Consider the following 19427-nt stretch of genomic DNA (forward strand, 5'->3'; position numbering starts at 1 on the left):
GTAACAATACTGCAAAGTGTCCAAAATAAATAAATAAAATGCACACAACAGTGGAAAATAGCATACAAAATGTGTTATACTTGGGGAAACTGCTTGCAAAAGGAAAACGGGTGTATCAGTTAAAACTGCAAGCAAAAAGGAAAAAAAATCATTAAGGAAAAAATCACACTAAAATTGAGGATTTATTTTTTAAAATCAAACTGTTTCAGAAATGTGGAGAACTGAATTTCGGATTGGAAACCTAGAAACTGGCAGATTTAACAATGCCCATCTATGACCAAATGTTGTGGACAGTAGTGTTCCTGTTCAGGGTTGCAATCAGCCATGTTTTCTTTCCAGGATACCTGCCCCACCCCAGCCTTCAGGTTTCCTTCTTCCTCCCCACCCAACAACAGACACCCAGTATCCCGTGGCCTCTGAGTATGTACAAGCTTCACTGGGTTGTTTTAAAGTTCCTCCTCTTCCAGAATCTCATCCGAGTTTTTATCGCTCTCTTTCTCAACCTTGCTGGTAGTGCCATCTTGCATAAGAATGCTGTTGCTTTGGCTGCGTGAGGCTCGCCACTCAGCGAATGGGTTTGCTATTAGTAAATTTGATAAGGAGCCTCCAGCGCTGTGTGATAAGCTGGCACTGGGTCGCAGTTCTTGGTTGGGTATGAAAAACGAGGGTGTTAAAATACAGCCTCATCTTTTTAATGAAACGGTGTGTAGTGCACAGGTGAGAGGCCTAAAGTCCCAATGTACAGTGGCAGACTTTGGGCACCCTGTGCAACGCTAAAATATGGTGCCCTCCCCACCTCTTGTGCTCCATTCTACACCATTGTTGTGGTACCCTCTGCAGCCCAGCGCCCAGTGCAGCCACACTGTCACACTACCCTAAAACCGCCTCTGAAATGTGGACCTCTAGGCCTCTCTGTTGTCCCTGGGACTCTCTTCAGGCCACACCCCCTATCCCCAAGCCACACCCCTTCATCAGCCTTGTTTCAGATAGACAGCCTGGCTGGAATGTGTTCTTGATCTCTTGCTTCCCTGGACGGAGGACAGAGAGCGGGGTATGAGTGTCTGCAGAAATTGGCCTGCAAGAGTGAAGTTTGCATTCATTGCTCTACCCACTATTGCATCTGGCCCTTGGAAGGTTGTGGTCCTTGGGCTGAAAAGGTTTCCTCACCCCTGCTGCAGAGAACATGGATCAGATTTTAGTTACGGGATGGAGCTCTATAAAAAAATATGCCATAGGCAGGCATCAGCGATAGCATTCAGTTCACCAAATCCATTAAATTCAAAGCAGGATTTCTAGTGCTGAGGCTAAAGCTATATAGATTGGTTACTGTTTGAGAGAAGACAATGATTCCAGTCTTGACTTAGAGACCCTGAAACAACAACCAGCAGAGACTGGGGGTGGTGTGTGGGGGAAGAGAATATAAGTCTCTCTTCAAATCGGCTCTTTACATAATTGTGATTCTCCTCAGTAAATGTCCCCTGAGGGAATGGCTGTCCCCCGCCTTCCTATGCATCGTGACATTATATCTCAAGATGACCACGTTTAAATGTCAGGCAAAGCTTCTCATTGCAGCAATTGTGATTTCGCCACTGCAGCTAATTTAATTCTATTTAATTTCAAGTGAAGTTTCAAGAGCCAACCTGAAAAAGTTCAACGGGAGCCTACAGCTGCAAGGCTCTCCTTGCAGCCTTGAAATATAGTGACATCTAGACTTCACCCATGAAATCATAAGGATTCTCTGTAAACAAGGTTGGAATGTGCCAGATTCTGAACTGAAACTGTCCGGTTCACTCATCCCTGCCACCAATGCACAAAGGAGCCCTAACCCCCCCCCCCAGGCCACCTGGCTTGGCTTGGCAGAGTCCCTTCTCATGCTTAGGAGCTCTGCAGCACAGAACCACTTCCCACAACAAGCAAACATATGGACAGTGGGGATCACGAGGAACTCCTTAGTGCAGCAGATACCAGCAGGGCTTGCTGTCTGACATTCAGTGAACCCCACCTGCAAAGGAGGAATGGGGAGCAAGAGCTTGATCCTTTATAGCCACATCTGATGTCACTTGTGGGAGCTATAGTTCAAAAAAAAAATCCTATCCCTGCTATATATGTATACTCAGAAGTTCAATGGGATTTATTCCCAGCAAAGTGGGTATAGGATTACGGCCTTAATCTACAACCAAATTATCAACAGTTTCCAGTGATTTCCTAGTACTGTTCAGAACCAGTTTTCCCCTCCGTCTCTTTGCCTTGCTCCAAATTGTTGTACTGGAGTGAACATCAAAACAAATGGAACATAATCAAGCTGCCTTATACTGAAGCAGGCCATCAGTTCATCAGAGTCAATATTGTCTACAATGATGGGCTTTCAAGGGTTTCAGACAGAGTATGTTCCCAGCCCAACCTGGAGATGTTAGGGGATGAACTATAGTCCCCACCATGGAGCTATGGTTTCTCTCCATGGAAAAATGCTGGGGGAGGGGTTGTAGCATGAGAACCAGGTTAAGCACCCCATGTCCACCATTTCCTAGTTTGCAATGCTTCCCCCTCCCACCTACCTATTACCATAATTAGCTAATAAACACCCATCTGGGAAAGACCTGTTTGCCAAAGTCCACTGCTGTTCAGCCCTAGAGCACTACATAAACAACATACGTTATGATTATCAATATTAAGTGACTGAGTCTGGCTTCTCAGCAGCAGAGACTGTGAACCTTTAATTATTTCTGTATGTTTCCCTTCTCCTCAGAAAAAAAGAAAAAGGAAATATCCAGTTTCCAGTTTCCAAATGTTGCTTTTTTATGGAGAATTTGGAAGTGCTGGTGAGTCATGCTTTACAGCTCTCTTGAGGGACAAAAGCATTACAATAATATTAATTTATCTACATAACACAGAGAGAGGTGCAAGGAACACACAAATAATCAACTGCACAAATATAAGATGGGGGACACTTGGATTACTAGCAGTACATGCGAAAAGGATCTAGGGGTCTTGGTGGACCACAAGCTTAACATGAGTCAACAGTGTGATGCAGGAGCAAAAAAGCTAATTCTAGGCTGCATCAACAGAAGTATAGTGTCCAAATCAAGGGAAGTAATAGTCCCGCTCGATTCTGTCTTGGCCAAACCTTACCTAGAATAATGTGTCCAATTCAGGGCACCACAATTAAATAAGGATATTGACATGTGCAGAGGAGGGCAACCAAGGCTATCAATGGTTTGGAAACCAAGCCTTATGAGGAACAGTTGAGAGAGTTGGGTATGTTCAGCATGGAGAAGAAGAGACTAAGAGGATATTATGGTAGCAATCTTCAAATAACTCAGGGGTAATCACATGGAAGATGGAGCAAGCTTATTTTTTCCTGCTCTAGAGTGTAGGACTCTAACCAACTCTCTAATTCTACCATTGAGAACATTGAGGGAGTGAGAAAGAATGCTTTTTAATATAGTTTTATGTTTTTATTGGGTTTTCTGCAAGTGTAACAAACATCACAAATAAACAAAAAAGAACAAACACTAATAAGTCTTACAACAAAAAAGTAGAAAAGGAAAAGAGAAAAGGTCTGCATTAAAACAGTAACATATCCATACAATGGGATTATCCTAATCCCATGACTTCTCTCCTCCCCCCTCCCCTGGTTCCGCAAAGTGTTTTTTGTACTGCATATCATTTCTACTCCAAATTTCTATTTTAACCTGAAGTTTCCTGTACCATCTCTGAAATTATAATTGTTTTTTTAATCATGCCAGTGTATTAAGATGTCCACAGTACTTTTGTAAATATATAATAAGCATTTCCCATTATTTTTAAAAATTTCTCATCGTCTTGGTTTCTGAGCTTTCCAGTTAATGTCGCCGTTTCAGAATGTGCTAGATGCTTAACCAAGGTGTACCAGTTGGCTAAGAAGTAGTAGAACCGTTATGACCTTGGAGTCCAGTAGTGGACAGCACATGGAGTCCGAGGCCACAGAATCGTAGGCTAAGAAGACTGACTTGAAAAGTGATGCAGGTGACCAAAAGACCATTGAATCTGAGAATGGCAAGTAGAAGCTCATCCCTGATCCAGATGCACTGGGTCTCATTGAATCAGAGCCGGGACTCTCCTGAGTGCCTTCCCCTGGGTCCGAGGAATTGAGCATCTCTGAAACTACTTTGCCAGTCCAAAAGCACAGGAAATGTTCCAGATGGGAGTCCATTGGGCACAGGAGAATTGCCTCTCTTGAGGCCTAAGTTTTGACCCTTGAAGAACTGTACAGAGAAGCTTTTTAATGTATAGTGTTTTATTATGTTTTTATATATGTTGGAAGCCACCCAGAGTGGCTGGGGCAACCCAGTCAGATGGGTAGGGTACAAATAATAAAATATTCTGTTGTTGTTGTTGTTGTTGTTGTTGTTTTCCACAAGGTTATGGAGCCTAGAGGAGATGGGCTAGAGACTGAGGCTCCAAATGGCTCATACCTCTTCTGACCCTGGTCTGAGCAAATCTCCATCGGCTCCATGAGCTCTCCATGGTGCTGCAACACCTGACTTGACCTGCGGGCTCCTACATGGAACCAAAACAGGGCACGGCAGAGCAAAGTGTTTGGTTGCTAAGGCACAACAGCATCTAATTTCAATTCATAATACAAGGAATGACACCAGGTGGAAGGGGTGTTCAGCAACTGGAAACTGAAAGCAGACATCACAAATAGGAAAGGACACACTGGGTGGTATTCAACTAATCAAACTTAAAGCAGACCCTTTGAAATTAATGGACCTCAACTGATACCATTATTAAATTTATTATCCACTCCTCATCAGCAGGTCCATCAATTTCAGTCGGTCACCTCTGAGTAAAACTTAGCTGAGTACTACCCATTGTGACCAGTTTGGTTAATTTTGGACTATTTCTGGATGTCATTTTTGGCAGCGGAACCCACAATGGCATGAGTGCTCATTCAAACAACAAGATACACATGAGGCTCTCTGTGGATGAATAATCATTAACGTTGACAATGGCTAGTGTTCTTACCAGCTAGGATGGCTTTAGAAGAGGATTAGACAAATGAGGATAAGACTATCGATAGCTAATAGCAATGATGGCTATGCTCTGCCTCCACGTGTTGTGAACCGCCCTTTGGCTGAAGGGTAGTATACATATTCAATTAATTAATTAATTAATTAATTAATAATACTTTTGAATATCAGTTGCTGGAAACTGCAAGGGGAGTGAGTGCCTGAGTCCTGCTTGCTGGTTTCCCACAGGCATCTAGTTGGCCACATTTACTGGTTTTATAAACATTACAATGAACTTTGGTACAGTATTTATTAAAGCTACATGCACAAAGTTTCTCCCCTATTTCCCCAATTCCAGTCTGCTTAGAGCAGAAAATGTCCAAAAAAGCTTCAGTAAAAAGGTGAAACAGGTAATGAGATAGATCAGAAACTGGATATACAAATTCTACTGTTGTATATTCAGTGTATTGTAGGACTCACAGCCTAATCCAATGTGTGTTTGCTCAGAAGTGAATTCAGTGGAGCTTAGTTGAGGTTTGTTTGCTGTTTCGGAGGACAGATTTATCAATGGCTTTCAGCCACCAAAGCCAACATAGAGCTTCCATGTGTAACGAGGCATCATCACTCTGGGGACAAGACAACAGGTGAAGGCCACTGCCTTCATGCCTTACTCGCAAACTTCCAGACGCATCTGTCAGGCAGCTGGTGGGATTAGAATGGTAGATGAGATGGAACCTGGTCCGATATGGAAATTTGTATGTTCCTACTATTACACAGATCGTTCACAATAGCAAACCTGTCAGCATGCAGGGAGGAATCATGGGTAAGCAACAACCCCTGTGCCAAGTGCAACAGCAAGCCAATTGGCACACAAGCAGAGATTATAGGTGAGAAACAGCAGAGCAGCATGTGCAATAACAAACCATGCTGGGAAGAAGCAGCACTTATGCTAGTTCACATCCTATTATCGTATTTACTCCAATGTAATGCACACCTTTTGTGGCCAAATTATGTCGTGAAAACTAGGGTGCACATTAGATTTGATGGCACCGGCAACTACTTTTTTGGTTTCAAGGGTTGGAAAACAGAGGTGCACATTAGATTCGATGGCGCATTTAGGTAAACGTAAAGGGACCCCTGACCATTGGGTCCAGTCGTGACCGACTCTGGGGTTGCGGCGCTCATCTCGCTTTACTGGCTGAGGGAGCCGGCGTACAGCTTCCGGGTCATGTGGCCAGCATAACTAAGCCGCTTCTGGCAAACCAGAGCAGCGTATGGAAACGACGTTTGCCTTCCCGCCAGAGCGGTACCTATTTATCTACTTGCACTTTGATGTGCTTTCGAACTGCTAAGTTGGCAGGAGCTGGGACCGAGCAACCGGAGCTCACCCCGTTGTGGGGATTCGAACTGCCAGCCTTCTGATCAGCAAGCCCTAGGCTCAGTGATTTAGACCTCAGCGCCACCCGCGATTCACATGAATATGGTACACAAGGGATCACTCCCACACAGCAGGTTTATGCAAATGCTAGGGCCCGCACCTGCAAGAGGTGACCCAACCACTATCTGAAGCTGCCCTGTCCTGCCCCCCACTGCAGTCCCCTTGGTAGCTATGCTGCATGTGTTTGGAGGGTTATATTACGAATAATTGTGTGGGAGCAATAATGATGGACAATGGAACTGCCGTTGATGAGGAAACCAGCCAGCCAGTTGCCACCAAAAAGAGAGGGAGCAGGAGAGCACCAATAAGCACCAAATGGTCCCCTCTAACATCCAACCACCTTTTCTTTAAAAAAAAATACTACCCTGTATGGGACACGGGTGGCGCTGTGGGTTAAACCACAGAGCCTAGGGCTTGCCAATCAGAAGGTCAGCGGTTCGAATCCCTGCGACATGGTGAGCTCCCGTTCCTCGATCCCAGCTCCTGCCAACCTAGCAGTTCGAAAGCACGTCAAAGTGCAAGTAGATAAATAGGTACCACTCCGGTGGGAAGGTAAACGGCGTTTCCATGCGCTGCTCTGGTTCACCAGAAGCGGCTTAGTCATGCTGGCTACATGACGCGGAAGCTGTACGCCGGCTCCCTTGGCCAGTAAAGTGAGATGAGCGCCGCAACCCCAGAGTCGGTCACAACTGGACCTAATGGTCAGGGGTCCCTTTACCTTTATACCCTGTATAAAATATACATCTCTTGCAAATATGTTACCCAAATGTGCAATGTCACTTTTTTTGACAATGCACAAATACCTGTGGAAATCAGAGATCTTTCCACACACCCCTACCTTCATAGGGGATAAATCAGGGAATAGCGACCTCAATCTCAGGGTCCAAATGCAGCCTTCCACAGCCGTCCTTAGCTGGAATTTCGCCTACTGTATGAGAGGTTCTATTCATCTCTATGCCCACTTTTGTCTCTGGCACCCCTCTCCACTGGCACACGGCCCCTAGAAGGTTGCCTATGAGGGAATGTGGTCCTCTGGCTGAGAGAAGGCTCTGCATCCCTGTTATAAACAGCAATCAGAATCTGCAAACAAATATTCATTTGCAAATGCTGGCTTGGTGTAAGCAGATGGCAAGAGACTCCTGCCTTGCCGTTCCATCCTGTTGGGACTGGTGAAAATTAGCAGCTTTGGAGACATCAGTACAAAATTATCTTCTCCACGGTGGCTAGTCATTGTATGCTAGCCTTTGTTCCAGGCCAAGAGAGATATGCCTTTTGTTTTCACCAGCCACAAAAGGAAAACATTCTGATTACACAGGAGCTGGGAAATTCAAAATTAAAACAGCAGAAAGCATTTGCAGAAAGCAAGGGCGGGGGAGATTTTGCATTTATTTAAGTCTCATTAAACTCCACCAGATTTACTCGCCAAGGCTACAGTTTTTATACCGTACTTTTCTAAGTGCTCAAAACACTTCACAGATATACTCTTAGTAAACATTTCAACCCCACTGTAAGGAAGCATAAATGCTTCTCAGTAGTGGCACTCTCCCTTCAGATGTCAAGGAAATAAACAACTACCTGACTTTTAGAAGACATCTGAAGGCAGCCTTGTATCGGGAAGTTTTTAGTGTTTGATATTTTAGTATGTTTTGACCATGTGTTGTGAGCCGCCCAGGGTGGCTGGGGAAACTCAGCAGGATGGGCAGGGTATAAATAATAAAATAAATTATTATTATTATTATTATTATTATTATTATTATTATTATTATTATTGAATTGTCCGTGGTGCAGGAAGGGGGCGTCTGTAGCCCTTCAGATGTTGCTGGACTCTAGGTGCCCAACAATCTCTGGTAGCACCATTAGGGATGGTCATTGAGCCCACCAACATCTGGAAAGCCACAGGTTCCCCATACCTGTGCTATGAACAATTCTTACTTTCTGGAAACATTTGCCAGCAAATCACTGTCTCAGTTTTGGGGCTTTGTTAATGGGGCCATTCATAAGGTTCCAGCTTTCCCAAGTTTCTAAAAATAATATCTGCATTAGGAGGGAAGCACAGTTAAATCTTGAACACAGGCTTGTGATTGAGACTACCTGTGGAAAAGCCTCCATGTGACTGTGGTAGCTAGAGGTTCAGACTGTAGCTATAACCACACAGGTGCAACTCCTTTCAGTCTTTGACAAATCCTATATGCTGCCACACATGTATATGGCTATGCCCACAGCCCCTAGGGAGATTGATTGCACCAGTGATATCCGAATCAGATCAGATATACATTTTTTAAAGAGCTACCTTCAAACTCTGCTGAAAATAAATCCCTTTACTCGAGCCCAATCTGAACTGGATCAGGGATAGGGTCCCACACTGCTAGCAGTGTGTTTGATCGGCTGGGATGTTTCCTAGAACTCGCATAGAGCCTCTCGCTTGTATGGATGGATAGAGAGCAGTATGTTAGAATGCATAGGAACAAACCTACTCAGTACAAAGTTAATATTTGCATTCATTGCTCCACCCACTTTTGCCTCTGACCCCACCCATCATTGGCATGTGGCCCTCAGAAGACAATGCACTTCTTGGACTGAAAAGGATACTCCTGGCACAGGCAGTATAAATGACTCGCTTTGGATGGGGATATTTAATAGCTGTACTTCTAACTTTCTAACTTCAACATTCATCAGTTTGCAAAAGGTGTTTGGTTTGCAAAAGCTGCACAGACTAGATCTCTGTGCAGCTTTCTGCAGAAGGGAACCAGATGGATTTCATCTTTCCAATCTATGATTCTTTGCTACGCTGTTGAGAAAATAAAATCCCCACACTAAATCCTGACCTCTGTTATACCAACCACAAACCCAAGAGACTTTAGTGCTTTGTATGTACTGTATACACTCTCTTTTCGTCTGCTATAAAACCAGGCTTTTTGGAGTGCTCAAGAGACAGCTACAAATCTGCTCCTTCCACACACACACACACACACACACACACACACGTGAACATCTTCTGGAATGGTCTGTTTTCAGAACCTTTTATTTTCCGCTCCTCCTCTTTTTAATAAAAATAAAAATATTCATCATCAGTAAATTAATATTATCAGAGTTTTGTTTTGTTATCCCCATCACTATTCTTTGACCCAGGATTCATTCGGCTTGCTTTTTTTTTTTTAAGAAGCCATTTTACCAAAACAGCCCTCAAATCAACTTGTTTATCTATCTGGCGAACATCCAAGTCTTTCTTTACACATCTCAGAGTGGCTGATGTTAGTATTGCCACTTAGCTTCAAGAATGAGCTGGGAGTTCTCCCTTTACTCAGAACGTCTAAATGGACTGGTGAAAGGGGAATGTGGAAATGTGTTTGGAAACCACATGCCCAGAGTGAAGTGCCCTGAATCCAGACCCGGGGTCAGCTTGCCTCAGATCCGCATTCCTTGCTGGGCCATCTTTCGAGGCCACATGCCAGTAGCAGGCAGAGCCAGAGACAAAAAGAGCAACAAATGTACATTTCACTTTTCACAGTAGCCTGATTTCTATACACTCCCACACATACCCAACTCCCTCAACTATTCCTCATAAGGCTTGGTTTCCAGACCTTTGATCATATGGGTATGGGGAAGACCTTGGCAATATGGCACCCTTGCGAGGCCAAAATTTTATGCCCCCACCCCAGTGCCTTCCCAAGCCGGGTAAGGGAGGCGCAAGGCTTTGGGAAGGAGGTGGGGGCTCTGGCAGGGTCCTGAAGCCCTCCTGCCTCCTTCCCAAAACTGGGCAAGCACTAACTAGGCTTTGGAAAGGAGGCAGGGGGATTCTAGAAGCCTGACAGAGCCCCAGTGGCAGACCTATGGATCTAAAATTTCAGTGGTGCCCTGTGCAACACCAAAATTCAGTGTCCCCACCTCTCGTGCTCCATTCTAAAGCACAGTTGCAGTATCCCCTGTGGTGTGAGCAAACCGGTCATGGTCCTCCCCACCCTGGCTCATGCCTTCTTCCCAAAGCCCGGCACTTACTAGGCTTTGGGAAGGAGATGGGAAGGTGCCCTCTTAGCCCCTCTGCCCTGTGAGGGGGAACCGGTCAAGTTATCCTAAATCCACTTCTGTCTTGGTTGCCCTCCTCTGCACACATTCAAGCTTGTCATTTCTTTCTCTCTTAAACTGTGGTGCCCAGAACTTGTTGCTCAACTATAACTCCCATCGGACCCAGCAATGGCCAGGGAAAATGGGAGTTTTAGTTCAGCAACTTCTGGAGGGCCAAAGGTTGCTCACACTTCGACTAGATGACCCTTTGATCTGATCCATAAACCTTTGTGCTACCACACGGATGTCCTGCTCATGAGTATCTAATTAGCCACTGCAACAACACATTGTTGAAGTAGGTGGACCTTTGTTCTGTTCCAACAGGGCTCTCGTGTTCCTATGGAGCAGGTAAACCAACAAACAGTTGATCCTCTCCTGCTTCAGTCAGAAACGGCACAGGCTAGAAATAGATAAGAGCATGTGGGTTTTCTCTGTTCATCTCTTTTAGCTTTTAATAATAACGCCTCAAAGCGCTTCAAGCCAAAGGAAAAACAGAAAGGTCTGGATCGCCCAAGCTAGTGACCTGAAACACCAAGAGGTGCCAAGCGAGTCATCAGCAAATATCTTAAGTGGTTTTGTCAGTGTTGCGGTTAGCCAAAGCTCACTCACGGAGAGCAGAGTTCATCAAATTGACTGGTAGTGCAAGAATTCCTGTAATTTCCACACACACATTTCGTGTATAAGATTCCAGCTCAAGAAATTAATATGCATTACCACGAAAGGGAGAGAAAGGGAGTGCGAGAGCGAGAGGGGGGGGGGGAAATAAGGAGATATAAAGGGGGAGAGGAAAGGAAAAAAGAGTTGACATCCTCAGGTTAATTCACTTGCTTTTCAAGCGGGGGCGGGGGGCAGGGGCGGAATGGGGAACCTGAGGCTGTGTATTGACCCAAAATAGACTGAACACATAAAAGAGAGAGGGCCTTTCCACTTGCTAACTCAAACAGACACTGGGAGCACCAGAGCAAAATTATCTGAAGCTGAACATATCATCCTCAGGCTTTTACCACATCTTCATTGCGCAAGAAAGAGTTTTTCTATAATGGAAATAATAATAATAATAATAATAACAATAACAATAATAATAATAATAGCTGTGGATTTCCCAGTGTGCTGTTCAGACATCCCTCTTTCAATTGACACTAGCTGCCTATCTGCATCTGGGGCCTTTGAAGATGCTGGTGTTTAAAGGCTTAAATGGACCAGGACCCAAATATTGGAAGGGCCAGTAGCTCAGTCCTACAGCTTTGCATGCAGAAGGTCCCAGGTTCAGTCCCCAGTAGCATCTCCTGGTATCCCTGCAGAGATATCAAGTTGGAGGGAGCAATGGTCTGACTCCATATGAGGAAGCTTCCTATGTCCCCAAAGGAGCTCTTCTTCCTGTACTAGCGTGCTTGGGTCTTGAGAATTTCTGGAGAGGCACTGCTCCAAGTGCCCTCTTTAGTAAAGTTACTGCATGCTTCAACAAAGGAGAGAGACTTTCTGCAGTGGCTCTCCAGCCTTGAAAAGCCTTCTTTTGGAAGGTTTGCCTGGTGTAGCTATTATGTGCTTTGGGGCACCAAGTGAAGACCTTCTAGATAGCCCAAGCCAGCACACTGACAACTAGTGCTTGCTACTGGGATGAGATTGGGTTTCTCCATTTTATACCTTGTTATATCTACATGCTCACTGTCTTGGGCCAATGGTCCAATGAGTTCAACATCCTATTTCCACAGTGGCCAGTCAGATGTCTTGCAGATGTCTTCCACAATCAGGACATGAGAGCAATCGTTCTCTCCCAACAGCTGGTATCAGTTGCTGATACCTTATACCCTGCCTTCAAATCTGAACAGCATTCTCAACTTTTCCAATCAAAAATGCTACCTGGACTCGGCTTCCTTTGGAGTACACAAGAACAGATTCTTACGGCATTCTGAAAACAGAAATGACAAAATATGCAAGCCAAGCAGACATCCCCAACCTGCTACCCTCCAAACATTTTGGACAGCAACATTCATGATCCTGGACCATTGGCCACACCATCTGAGGCTGCTGAGAGCCTTGCTCCACATCCATCCTTTACCCTTTACTCCAGGGATGAGGGACATGCACTCCTCAAGATGCAGCTGCCATGCTCAGTGGGTCAATGGCACTCAAGAACGTCACCTGGCTAAGGCTCTCCCCAGGCCTCCTAGGTTATTTTCACAGCAGCCTACAATGTTACAAGGACTCCACAGACCTTGGCAGGATCTTCTAAGATGGCCCTTACACCCACAGAGGTGGCAGTATGCACATAGGCAACTGTGGGTAGGTACTCAAGACCAGTGGGAGCGGGTCCATTAGACCAAATCAGGCATTGCCCCATCAACTTCAGCCTGTTCTCACCTACCAGAGCTGTCGGCTTCCTCCTCCTCCTTCTGAGTCTTGTCCTTGCAGAACTCAGCAGGGAAGAGGATAGGAGCAAGACTAGAATCAGGCTCTGGCTGTCATTGGCTCTGGCTTTGCCTTCTGTTGGGTCTCCCTGCCTTCTGCCCTGCTGGGTCCAATGGCCATCAGTCACCACTGGTTAACAGACAGGCTGCTGAAGAAAGCTGGGCAAACTCACTTAGTTAATTCATAGAATTAATTACATTCCTCACCCCTCACTTTTTAAAATTCATGCTTCCTTCTTAGGGTTTAGTTTCCTATCCCTGCAGAAATATTCCCTATTACTTCCCTGTTGATGGCTTAGAGATTCCCAGAGGCAGCTGCTAGCAATGCTTCACACTGGCATCTCTGCAGATGTTCCTGCTGCCAACGCCACCCCCAGTTCTGATAGAATGAAATGGTGTGAAAAGGCTGGCTTGTTTACAGCACCTGCTCCTGATCTCGTTGCCTTGCCTGAAGTGCTCATCCTGTGTTTGAGCTTGGACACTTCCATCTGCAGGTGGAAGGTCATGTGATCAGACACACTCCCATACAGAAAATAGTCATCCCTGCACACAGAGAACTAGTATGTCAGACAGAAGGTTCCAAGCAACCCCTGCTGCCAGTGTGCTAGATTTCAATGTGCATGATGTTTGATTGCATTAGGGCTGGGATGTGGACAGCAGTTGGAAGGGAACCAGGAACTGAGAATCAGGACATAGAACAAGCCAAGGGATGTTGAACAAGCCAGGAGTCGGGACCAAAGAACAAGACAGGGTCCCAGAGGTAGGATTGAAGAATAGCCAAGGATGCAAGAACATGCCAGAGCTCAGGAAGTCCTAATTGCTCAAGGAAACTTCAGCTGGAACAGAAAGTCCTTTTAGATTCCTTTGTGTCTAGGACAGCCAGCCCAATTGGGTTGAGTCTGGTTGGGCCTGAAAGTACCTCACTGAGATGTTTTCACCACACAGAGCAGCCACCCATGGTTCCAATAGTTCCTACAGCTTGTTGTTGCCCTTGCACACAAGCCTGAGCTTTTATCTGAACTCTGAAGTGCTGCAGTCAAAACATAAGCTTACCATCTAGGGCTTATGGCAACTGAAAATGCAATGACTCTAGGAGGGAAAGCTAGTTTTGAAAGCATCTCCCACATGCCCAATGCAAATACATCTTTGCATCAAAAAGCCTAATGCCAAACATGTTCAGCATAGACAGTTAAAATTGGGGGGGGGGGGGATGGGACTGGCTGGAGAGGGCACTATTACCCAGCATCCATGATGCCATGAATACATTGTGATGCTGTGCATAGGTGCAGAAAGGAACATACAAAATTGATCAAGACTTAGCAGAGAGCTCAATGAAAACATCAACCAAGTATGCGGTGACTAGGAAAAGGACACAGTCCATGTTAGGAACCGTTAGGAAAGAGACTGAGCATAAAGCACCCAGTATTATAGTGTGTTTTATGCTACTATATGGCACAACCACACCTGGAATACTATGTCCAGTTCTGGCTGGTCTGCCTTCAGGAGGATACTGTAAGCTGCATATGGTGCAGGAAAGAGCCAGCCAAATGAGGAGGCCTGGGGCAGCTGCCCTATGAAGAACAGTTGCAACATTTGGGGGCTTTTTAGTTTAGAAAAAGTAGGAGGGGGACATGATAGAAGGGAATACCATTATGTATGGTGTGGAAGTAAGATAGATGGGGTTTTCTGCTTTACAAGAAAAGCCCTGCTGGAAGGCCCATCTAATCCAACATCCAGTTCTCACAGTTGGCTTAGAGGAAACCTGCAAGCAGTACATGAGTGCTACACTTAGAATCACAGAATGATAGAATTGTAGGGTTGGAAGGGTACCCAAAGGGTCATCTAGTCCAACCCCCTGCAATGCAGGAATCTCAGCTGAAGCATCCATGACAGATGATCCAACCTCTGCTTAAAAACTTTCAACACCTTCTGAGGAAGTCCCTTCCACTGCTGAACAGCTCTTACCGTCAGAAAGTTCTTCCTGCTAATTAGTGGAAATCTCCTTTCATGTAACTTGGATCCATTGGTTTGGGTCCTACCCAGCCCCTCCCCAGAGCAGGAGAAAACAAGCTTGCTCCATCTTCCATGCGACAGTCTTTTGGATATTTGAAGAAGGCTATCACATCTCCCAGCAACCAGAATCCAGAAGCGTACCTCCCCACTTCTTGCCTAATACTAAAAGCTGGGGCCTCTCAACAGAGCCCAGAAAACTGGGAAGTCCAGGACTGACAAATGAAAAGAAAAAACAATGCATATTCTTCCTTGGTTCCCATTGCTTCCATCTCCGCTGCACTGAATTTGAGATTTTAGCCTCCTAAGGACAGGGACCTGTATTTTGTAAAGTGCTATGCAGAAGAATGGTGCTATATAAACACGTAACAGCCAAGTCCCTTCCATGGGAAACTAAAAGGAAAACCCAAACACACCAATTCATTTCATTCATCCCATGCCTCTCGCTTCTCAGAGACTCCCATAAACTTCAGGACTATCATGTCAGAGGGGGTGGAGAAAAAGGGTTGCCAGAGGCCTGCAGCAGACAGCTTTCAAAGCCAAGAGTCTTTTATTAGTAAGATTCTTACGTCACTCCCCCAACAGCACAGCCGATGCTGGCAGGATAAGATGAGGAATAAAATTTGTTTACGGGTCAAGAGGAATGCATCAACGACAGAGCCAAAAATGGAACCAGAGGCCATCCTCACTGGCAATATTGCCCTGTGACACCTTGAATCTTCAAAAGTCACAGCAGGGCAGAAGGCACAAGGGCTAGCCCAAACTGAAAGCCAGATGCTCAGACATCACAAGGTGGTTTTGTGGGGGAGGGCTGAACTTGCTAGCATCTCGGGAGGGAGATGAGGAGGTGATCTCTGCTGCAGGATTTCAGATCAAGGAATTGAGACAAGGCTAAAAAAATATTTACATATAAAGGCATCCCAGTGTTTTGCTTCGGTGTTGTGTATTGATGAAATTGTGTGGATATTCATTCATATATATATATATATATATATATATATATATATATATATACACCTCTTCTACCTTACTTCTAGCTTAAGTATATAAAAACAAAATTCTAATATTCTTCCACACAATCTAGGAAGCTGGAAGTAGGCACATTTACAGCTTTTGCACAGTTAAACAATAATGCACATTTTAGTTCTCCCTTGATTGGATGGATATCCCAATCCAACATTTTTTTTCTGGGCATGGTTGTTTGATAGCACATTCCCACCTTAGTAAAATGTTCACACACACACCAACTTTCGTGGATACATGGAACAAATGTTTGGTTTTTCTCCCTAAACAAGGACGACACCTTGCTTTCAAACATGCCAAAGATTCTTCCCAGTGACAGAAGTGTTTCTTAAACTTGATTCAGGAAAAGCAAAGAATGCTTATTAGTTACAGCCTTGAATTGATAGCTGTCACTTCCAGAAATACACAGTCTATAAAAAAATCGCAACAGGGATAGTCTGTGTGGTGCCCTCCAGTTGCTGTGGACTACAAATCTCATCATCCCTGGCCATCAAGTATTCCGGCTGAGGTTTCTGGGAGCTGTAGTCCAAAAACATCTGGAGAGAACCGCGTTGGCTATCCCTGCTATAGAAGTTCACTGGGACTTATTCCCAGGTACGTGGATATGAAAAACAGGTTTCACCTCAGTCTCTGTGCCTTGCTCCAAATTGGTATAGACTGGTGTATGTGGAATGAGCATCAAAAACAAAGGAAAATAGGAAGCTGCAATTTTCCTGAGTCAGACCTTTGGTCTATCTAGCGCAGTACTACCAACACTGACTGGCAGCAACTCTCCAGAGATTTAGACAGGGGTCTCTCCCAGCCATACCTAGATATGCAGGGCCTGGAACCTGGAACCTTCTGCAGGCAAAGCAGATGTTCTACCACTGAGCTACAGCTCTTCCTGTGAGCCTAACCACTTAGGAACAAGAAGCAAACAGAAAAGGTAAAATTGATGTGCTACTAACTGTGTTACAAACTCAACACAAAGCACCTTCCTCCCCCTAATTAATTTCATCACCCTCACCCCAAACCCGTAAGAGCAAGGATAAACAAGTGGGAAAGAGGCAAAAACGTGGGAGTCAGAGCTCAGAGCCAGCTGAAAGGCACAGACTTCTAGCCCCAGGAATCTTCCACACCAAACCCAGGCTATATGCAAACCCCCGAGTACATACATACAGAGAGAGAGAGAGGTCAAAGCACACTGCAACAAGACAGAAGTGAGGTTGTCCCCACATCACAGAACAAAAGCCAGTAAGTTATAAGGAAGGAGGCAGCGTATAAAAGTTGGATACAATCTGCTTTCAGGGAACCGGTAGCCTGTGAATGCGTCACAATTTTGGAAGGAGGGAGAGAATGGGAAATCTAAGGACCCGCAACACAAGTTTTCAAGAGCCCCCACAATAGACGGCATTGTATACAGTGACACATGCGGGTTGGGGGGGGGGATGCCTGGGGAAATTGTGGAGCCAATGTGGTGAGGTTTCCCCTGTCCTCGGGCTTCATCAGAAACCCAGACAAGCAAAAGCAGGCTGACAGGTGGTTTAGTGTTGCACTCAAAACAAACAGGGTGGAAGGGGTAATATTGGGTTAATGGGCTTTCCCCATGCTTAGGGCTGGCATGGCGATGGAGGGGAGGGGGTTTTCCCTTGAAGTATGTGACACAGCTCCAGCTTCAATTGCTGGGAGCCCTTTGCTCTGTGGTCGGTCTCCCCTCCTCCAGCCTACCTGCCGACTAAAGTCACTGGTACCTGAGGAGGACGTGCATGTGTTAGTAGCCCATCTGCTCAGTCTTTCCAGGGTTGGCCATTTGTAACATGCTGATGGCCTGGAGAAGAAAAGGGGGGGGAGAGGGGGAAAGGACCACGTCTCTTCCAGTTTGCAAAGTCTTTATAGGATGGTTATCTTGAGCAGATGGCCGCTCACCACAGATGAATGCCGATGGGACATTGTTGCTTCAGAACAAGGTTAGTAGGTATCTGGCAACTGCATTACAGACTATGGCTTTCCAATTCCATGACAAGCTCCCATGGGCTTCCAAATATCGCCAAACAACAGGGAACCTGTGGCCCTCCAGATGTTGTTGGACAACAGCATCCACATTCAAGCTGCCCAAGACTGCTAGGAGTAGGAGTTTAGTAACATCTGGAGGGTCAAAGGTTCCCTTGGTCATGGGATAGCTTCTCCATTCTCGCTCATCCCTATCCCACTGCATTTTCCTAGTAAGTTTGCCAGTTGCAGACTGCTGTAGCCTTTACCACGTTTTCAACCTCCATACCGTGAACAAGCAGTCAGATCTCCATGCCCTTCTCTTAGCAAGGGAAACCCCCAGCCCAGCTGTCAAAAACTTCCCATAGCTGTTGCTTAAAGGGCACAGAAGCAGACGCACTCACCTCGGCATAGCAGAGCGCCCAGAGTCAAGCTGAAGGCCACAGGGGCAATCGGCAGAGCACCCATGTTGAAGAACTCCCGGAAAAGAGGTGAGGAACCGTGAGCTGTATAACGGAGATTTGCTGCAGCTTCTCCTTAGAAGTCAAAAAGCTGCTCTTCTGAAATATTTCCACCTTTGCATTTCCTCGGGGCCGGATGGAAGTTCCTGGCTGATCACCTCTTCGCCATGACTTAGGTTCTTCCTGAATGGGGGTGGAAGGAGGAGCCCCCTCCCAGCCCCCCAAAATCTCCACAACACCTAGGCATCCAGAGACGCTTCTGTTCTACCGGATAAGGTGCAGGTGCGCGACACGGGCCAAAGGAGCATCGAGGGGGGTTGGGGAGGCTGGGGGAAGACGCGGAGCACCCTCAGATCGCTCTGCAAACTTTTCCCCGTCCGCGGAGCCGCGGGTTCGAGCCCCGCGCTGCGCAAAAGTTGGGCAGAAGAAGAAAGAGACGGTCGCGGGCGCGGGGAGGGCAGAATCTTTTGCTGTTTCTCCGCGGCGTCTTCCTCCCTCTCTCTTCTATTTGGAAGCAACTCCAGGGGCGTCTGGAAACGACCTTTCCCACCGCTTTCGGTTCTCTCCGCCGGAATCTCTGGTGGCGATTGCTCCTCTCCGTCCAGCTGGCCGCTCTGCTTCGCTGCAAAAGCCTCCGGCGAGCGCAAATCCTGGGAGAGACTTTACGAGACAAATCTCCATCACACAGACGCGCTCGCACGCAGAGAAAGAGCAAGCGAGCGAGAGGAGGAGGCGGTAACCTTTGGGGGCTCCCTCCAATCGGAGCAAGGGTTGGGGTGGGTTTTATATTTTTTCCCCCTCCTTGCGGGTCTGGAGTGGAAAACTCCAAGGCTGGAAGGGGGGCGGGGGGCGGGATGGCTTCCTCTAACATTCCAGAAGCAGCAGGAGCAGAGGCACAATTACTCGCGAGTAATCCCATTGAGTTCCGGGGTGCTTACTCAAGAGGGAGCAGCTCGGGCGCGTGCTTACCCGCAGGCAAGTCCAACGGGGCTCGCTGCCTTTGCGCCAGATTAAGTAAGAACGGCTCGACTTGCGGCCCGATCCTCCGCGCGTCATACCCCCGATG

At 46.2% G+C, this 19427-nt stretch overlaps 1 protein-coding gene across 1 annotated transcript in view; it reads right to left on the minus strand.

Annotated features, from left to right (window-relative positions):
- Positions 1 to 19086, minus strand: part of TMEM132C (transmembrane protein 132C) — a 268800-nt gene extending 249714 nt beyond the window's left edge. The window contains exon 1 of the mRNA XM_083476414.1: positions 18305 to 19086. Coding sequence (XP_083332540.1) covers positions 18305 to 18368 — 64 coding nt within the window. The 5' untranslated portion in view covers positions 18369 to 19086. The remainder of the gene's footprint in view (positions 1 to 18304) is intronic.
- Between the last annotated feature and the right edge of the window lie 341 nt (positions 19087 to 19427).

The sequence above is a fragment of the Podarcis liolepis genome, assembly GCF_965112155.1.
Source record: "Podarcis liolepis genome assembly, chromosome: 15".
In the NCBI taxonomy this organism is placed as follows: domain Eukaryota; kingdom Metazoa; phylum Chordata; class Lepidosauria; order Squamata; family Lacertidae; genus Podarcis; species Podarcis liolepis.